The 6919-nt window shown below is 34.4% G+C and overlaps 1 protein-coding gene across 2 annotated transcripts; it reads right to left on the bottom strand.

Moving 5' to 3' along the window:
- Positions 1 to 227: 227 nt before the first annotated feature.
- LOC125673797 (uncharacterized) lies at positions 228 to 6102 on the bottom strand. 2 transcript variants are annotated; one of them, XR_008800831.1, is made up of 6 exons: positions 5913 to 6102; positions 4438 to 4461; positions 3687 to 4025; positions 3260 to 3403; positions 1608 to 1689; positions 228 to 819 (listed from the first exon to the last, which is right to left on the bottom strand). XR_008800831.1 is itself a non-coding variant. In XM_048910615.2 (5 exons), the coding sequence occupies exons 1-5, from the start codon at positions 5971 to 5973 to the stop codon at positions 513 to 515; spliced, it is 813 nt and encodes a 270-aa protein (XP_048766572.2). In that variant the 5' UTR covers positions 5974 to 6094; the 3' UTR covers positions 228 to 512. The 2 variants fall into 2 exon arrangements, 1 of the variants encoding a protein (XP_048766572.2); XM_048910615.2 differs by lacking the exon at positions 3260 to 3403 and having other exon boundaries at positions 5913 to 6094.
- Positions 6103 to 6919: the final 817 nt, after the last annotated feature.

Genomic DNA, 6919 nt, shown 5'->3' with positions numbered 1-6919 from the left:
CATTGAACAGAACACGTGGTGTTATTTTACCATCACATCATTAAACAGAACACGTGGTGTTATTTTACCATCACATCATTAAACAGAACACGTGGTGTTATTTTACCATCACATCATTAAACAGAACACGTGGTGTTATTTTACCATCATATCATTAAACAGTGTTTAGATTCTGAACAGAAACCTTTAGAGATCCATAGGTTTAAAGTCGTTTTTCAAATTGCAAAGATGTTTGAAAATTTTTATTTGCATCACTTTCTTTCAAAATTGACCAACAGATTCCACAGTTTTGAACAGAAATGAACGGGTGATCTTGTTATTTAGTTTCGATTTCCATTCTAGTTTTGATTCAAGAAAGATTCACTGGATACCATGTTGGACACGCATCAATGCACAAAATAGTCTCCCTCCTGAAGCCTTATTCATGGGGCGCATACTCTAGTACTCCAAAGTATATCACAGCTAGTCCAATGACCTTACTCTAAATTATGCAGCTCTTTATCTTCCTTGTTTTATTTATGGCTATGGTTTATTTCTGAATACATTGGGAGATCAGATATATTGTCGCTGTCCTTGTTCTTTAAACTTCCCTCTCTAACCTGTATATCACCATCTGCAGACTGATATAAAGTGTTCTCTATTAAACCCAGACTGTTGCGGATCGGTGGAAGAGTTGGGTGCTGATTACGCATGTACGAAACTTCATCAGCTGATTGATACAACGGGTTGTCCTTAAGACCACTTTCAACTCTCTTCTCCTTTCCAACAGCTTGTTGACTTGATACTATCTTTTTCGTATAAGGAACGTCCTTCTTGTGTCTTTTGGTGTGGGGGTAAATGAAAATAAAATGTGAATTTGATGCATACTATTTCCAAAACAATAGAGAATGGGTCATTACCTATTAGCACTGTGTATAGCTTCAATGGTGTGGTAATTCATTATAATGAATTCAGTTATAAGCATTTTTCCGATGAAAATATTGCTACACAATGTCACTCTTAATTACATGCAACATCTGCGTTGTAGTGAATGCAACTAGGACCTTGAAACAAAACTGCACAACACTACCCATTTATCGCAAAGGTATTTTTAAAAAGCTGTATTCTTGATTATACTGATGTAAGCCGTGGCGTTACAATCTGTGTTATTTTGTCAATGAATGCATAGTGTCGTTTTAGATGCGTGTTTGAAATGTCGCTTGGTGAAATCTCTAAAATGACGTCATACGGAATACTACAGCATATAGAATGCATTTAAATGTATTCTAGGTGAACGTAGTCTCTATAACCAGCACCAAAACGAGTCTTGATCAGTGTTTTGAAAATTTCAGATGTAAGGAATGAAAAGTTTAGAAAACTAACGAACGCATGTCATGAGACCTGACTTTGTTTATATATATCATCCCGGAAAGCTTATCCATCTCTCATACGGAGAATCATTATGGGTATTTTATCCAAAGTATTTCATGCATTCGGAGTGAAGTATTTGATATAAAAGTATATTAAACGAGTTAACTACTGTATTTGTTTTGTTTTCTTTATATTCATTGTCCTTATTTTCTAATTCATTTATCTTTTTCAAATTCATTCGATTTTACAATACAGACCTGTTATGGATCCAGACTATAATCACTGTAAATACTGCTAATATAGCCGCACTTCCACCGGACGCTACACCAATTACTATCCCTGAAAAGTTCAAAGTTGATATGTTGATGTATGTATACTAAACAGACATAACAGATTCGTGTGCTGTTGATACCCATCTCCCTATCTAAAATTATAACTTATATTCAGAATTGTCTGAAATCGTGAAAAGCTGATAATGAAACCTAGTTTGACATTTATACAAGCTTTGCAAACCAAGAGTTTCAAATCAACGTAGCTGTTTCCTTGTAGTCAAATATGCAATATGTAAATACTGTAGCACCATTAATTAGTGGCGTTTATTATTTTTTTCTTGGAATAAATATTTTCTCAAATTTGAATTTTTAGCCGTTTCACAATAAAAATATATCATTTGAACCATGAAATCAAGATATGACGAAGAAAAACAATTCTCAAAAGCAACAAAAAGTTTCCAATTAATCCCCTCAACTATTTCTTATCTTAACATATATAATAGTTGCTTGTTTTCTCTTCTGGCCATCATTAATCCTTTAAATTCAAAGTCCATTAAAGCTACCCTATTTACATCATTACTCGTAAAACGTAATAATTTAATAACTTTTAAAGTGATCACCTAACAACGATACTGATTGGATGAAAAATTCGTTTGATTTCTGTGTCAAACAAAATCGTCCGGAGTTCATCTGCACTAAGCACGCGGGAATACTATTTTCTGGAATACGTCTTCTCCGTTAACGGCCATTCTAATTTTAGCACTATTTATAGAACGGGAATTTCCACACATGTATTGTAAACGAAACATATCCGTTTGATGCTACCAAAAATAAACACAACCAGATATGTGAATACAATACAAATTAATTTAAAGAAACAACACACATAGGCCTACTGATGACGTGGCAGGACAGTAAACTTGATGACTTAGGGCGCTGACTGGTAGAAGTAGTCAGATTACGGTATGTATCGTCTGTTTTACTAGTTCCATAATATGACCGAGCAAGCAGCGACTTTTGATCTGGTAAATATTAATGAAATTGAACTGCGTTATATGGGGCTCAGTCAATGGGGGCAATTTAGATGAAGAGGTGTTGAGCTTTTTACTTGATATTGAAACTGGGCCGAGTCGTATTCCACCGTTCCTACGATATACCCAGTGTCCAACGTCTCGAATGCAATGCAGCATACATCCAGTCACCACTTCTTCTCTTCCTTTATATCTATTTCAACTTTTAACAATTGCACATCTAATTTGGCGTATAATCCATTTAATTATGCACAGTAACGCTATCTCAACCGAACGCACATCCAGTTTTGTTGTTGTTTTCTTTTTTATGAATAGATATTCCTACGGACCATTTCAGAAACGTTTTTTCAAGCTTTTTTATGAGAGAAACTAATTGTTTTTCTATTTTAAAAATATGATTAAATGATAAGAATTAAAATCGAATGTATTTCATAAACCTAATCACTTTTCACGTGTTTCATATCTCCTTTGAAAAGTGGAGATAACAAACAATGACAAATTTCATATTTTTTATAAGGATTAAAAAATTAAGAGATGAGTAAACATGAAATCCTGGTTCAGTAAGAATAAAATCATTCTACTAAATCTACACGACCCTAAACATACACTATAGTGAGTTCGTCTTATCGACTCTGGAGCCAGATGTGTTTCTTTGCAATACTGCATCAGTGCTGATCAGCTGGTAGCCTGCAGTCGTTGACCACTCTGTTTCTAACGTGCCACGGTAGACATGGAAGTAATTTTATATTTCTAAAAATTGATGTACACGTTAGAGTTTCTGGTTCCTAATGTTGCTTTAACCGTCTATTTGTACATACATACAGTAAAATGTAATGAAAAGACTAAAAACGCAATCACAATTATTATGAAGAGATGTTTATTCCCCTAGGAGTAGAAAATAACAAAACTTGTATTGAATATAAAAGAGCCTTGTTATACCGAATAATTGTTTGCTTGTCCTGAAAGTTCGCTATAATCGTGTTTTACTGTAATTCCTTTTTTTCAATTTGAAAAGAAAAACACTGTCACTCACCGTTACTTGCAATGCGTACACAATAACCACTGTTTCCTTTGATGTTCTGATTGACGGAAGGTATGAATTTCACAGTATGGTTGGTTTCGTTAGATTTACCAAATACAGTGCTTGGTTGCTTGGAAGTACAAAGTAATCTAGAGGTTGTATTACTATCAACTGATATTTCTATCGCTGTCCCACAGCCATCATATCCGGGATTTGCTGCCAAACTGTAGAAATACTGACTAGAGAAATTTAAACTGACCTTACAGTCACACCGAGTTTCAATGATGCCAAAATCTATAAGAATGTTATTATTGGAAATTTCCTGTCCACTGCAACTGTCAATCACAAATCCTGAAAAAAGTGTGTGAATGATTAAACCTGGATATATCTGTAAATGTTTGTTGTTTACCTTTTTAAATCGCAATAACATATAAGTTGAGTTTTAAAACAACCTGATTTCAACTACAATTATCTTTCGTTGAAGGGTGAAAATGATTTTTCTTCTATCCAACATACTCTATATCAAGGCGATACTGACCATATCATTTGGTCCATTTCATAGATTAACTAGTAATTGAATTTCAGTAAACGAATAGCTTAATTGTTTTGGGTTGTAGTGTTTAAATGCATGAAAGATAATCCGAAGAAAATCTAGATGACTCGGAAATGGGTCACAGCTGTAATATATAATCATAATCATTATACATGTATCAAACACATCCCAAATTGATAGAAAAAACCTTTCACTTAATACGCTACTTACTATCGTCGTTGCATGATCTTTGTCCTGTAAAACACAAAAAAGAATCTAGAAATAATATACTTTTTTTTTTACAAATCTCTCAGTATTTCAGATATTCATCAAACATCAAGTCACAATGTTTTCCTATTCAAACAATTAAAACAACAACAGTATTATGCAAATCCTGATATGATTGCTCTATTTGAAATGAAAAACATAGAGGCCACACGTTTCATCGAAATCACATTCCAGATACACAATCAAATTCTAATAATAATGATAATACGATGACAGTCAGACAGAAAGGCAATAATTAAACAACTGTTCACGCCGACTGTTTGTGTTCTTTTTTTATCTTGATATTGGTATTAGGGTTGATCAAAAACTATTTCGAAAGATAATTTTGAGTATCTACTGTAGACAATACTTTGGCTTCGAAGTCATGCTATCTATAATCAAGGTATTATCTACTCTAAAAACAAAACTTCCTACTGTACTGTCTTGGTCTCCGGATCACAAATTCCAGGTTGAACCTACACTAGATATACGTACGCGTTTACGTTAATTTGACAAATAGTTGTTACTCTTTGATATATATTTTTCTTTGGATAACACTGCATGTGGACTCATGTTTATCTAGAGAGCCACCGTTTTACAAAGCTACATTTTTTTTACACGATAATACGTTCGGTTTACTTCAACAAATTGTAATATTCTTCTTGATCCTCTTTAGAATACGTTCTCAATACCCCTTGCTTGTTGTAAGAGGCGACTAAATGGGGTGGTCCTTCGGATGATACTACAACAACAGACATCCCGTGTCAAAGAAGGTGAGGCAGGATAAAGATCCCTTCCTGCTAAGGGCCCACAGGTGCCAAACATAGGCCTAAATTGTGCAGCCCTTCACCGCCTACGCTGATATCTCTATATGAAAGGAAGATTCTCGAGCGGCACGTTAAACAGTATACAACCAACCATGATATGATTACGGATAATTTTCCTGTATATGTTTATGTACTGGTATAATGAGTTCCACACTGAGCCCTTTGATCATAATTTGAACTCATTATCCGCTACATTTCTCAATGATTTAAAACGTCTGGACTGTGTCTATCATGAAAGGGTTTAGTATACCCCATACTCTTCATTTACTTACCTATCCTGGGTATACCACTACAGAGATGCGGTGGCATTCATTTTTAATAACATGTCGTCACACGCAGATACATGTTTAAAATATCGCGTTTCAGAATTACCATTTGGAAGTTTCTCCAAAAAAAAACAAACAAGAAGACAGGCTAAACAACTAAAAAGGACAGAACAATACCAATGAGTTTAAAGAGGAAATGCTAGATAGGAGGGCAAGCGTAGACAAAAATCTGACAATGCACCATTAGAAACACTCTTTATTTACAAATATATTTAAAAATCGATAAATCACTTGTAATGATCTTGTAATCGAAAATACAATTCTATTTACAGACCAGATTACTTACCAGAGCTGTCCAAGATCATTTGCAAATATAATGCAAGAAACATTATAAAATCGAATTTCATCCTCTTGTCGAGAACTTATACGACAATTTTAATCCGGAACATGCTACTTCATCACTATTTTCCGTGTGTAAATACTTCTAGCCTGACAAACGTTTCCTCTGAATTTCTATGTTTTTGTCGCTTTCCTCCTGTTTTGTTTCACGCATTTCCACATTGCTATTAGGTCTACATGCATGTTGCTCAAACTTCTTTATTTTTAAAAGTCTGTAGTTTTCTGCCCCATTGCTGCTCGATAAATTTATGTGAACGGTAAATATAATGAATAGTGATCAATTTCGTAACTCACATAAAAATACAAAATTAAGGGTGCGGGAAATACGGACCCTTGGATATAACAGAGGTGGGATCAGTTGCCTAGGGGAATAAACATCCCCTGTCGACCGATCACACTCGTCGTGAGTACTATATCTCGATCCGGTAAATGGAGAATTCCGCAGTCAAAATAAACGGGTTTAATTATTAAACATGTCAGACATAATTTTATCAACTGTCTGGTTGTATTGGTAAATTAGATTGTAGACCGCAAAAAGCGAGACATTTAAAACTACTGTTACACGAGCAATATGCACATTCACTGGATCTAGTTGACACATACCTAAATAGCCTCCGCTTTCAAGGCTCTTGTTTACAAATCTTTTTCAAAAGAAATTGTCTTTCCTTCCCCATCTGGTAATCCAATTCACACTCTATATTCCCTATTCAGGAAGGATTAGTAAGCATGATCTGGTAATCATTCACATCCGCTGTGATCCTATGTCTTGATCAGGTAAATGGAGTAATCGGTAGTAAAAGTCGGTTTGTAAAGAATTGTCTACCTATTAATATGATAATGTTGTACATCATTTGACCTAATAACAAATGGATTGAATTGCAATATTTTTATCCCATACTCCCAATGTTTATAAAACTTTATTCCGATATCACCTACGTATGTTTATTTTACCCA

This window comes from Ostrea edulis, chromosome 3 (genome assembly GCF_947568905.1).
Source record: "Ostrea edulis chromosome 3, xbOstEdul1.1, whole genome shotgun sequence".
In the NCBI taxonomy this organism is placed as follows: Eukaryota; Metazoa; Mollusca; class Bivalvia; order Ostreida; family Ostreidae; genus Ostrea; species Ostrea edulis.
The sequence above is the reverse complement of the archived record's forward strand: the minus strand, read 5'-3'. Positions and strand labels throughout refer to the sequence as shown.

Bases quoted from the DNA above. Each gene is read 5' to 3' on its own strand.
- LOC125673797 (XM_048910615.2), bottom strand. From the start codon at position 5,973: ATGAAATTCGATTTTATAATGTTTCTTGCATTATATTTGCAAATGATC. The intron at 4,026-4,437 runs GTAAGTAGCGTA...CACTTTTTTCAG, and splicing joins AAGATCATGCAACGACGATA to GATTTGTGATTGACAGTTGC. The intron at 1,690-3,686 runs GTGAGTGACAGT...TGAACTTTTCAG, and splicing joins TGTACGCATTGCAAGTAACG to GGATAGTAATTGGTGTAGCG.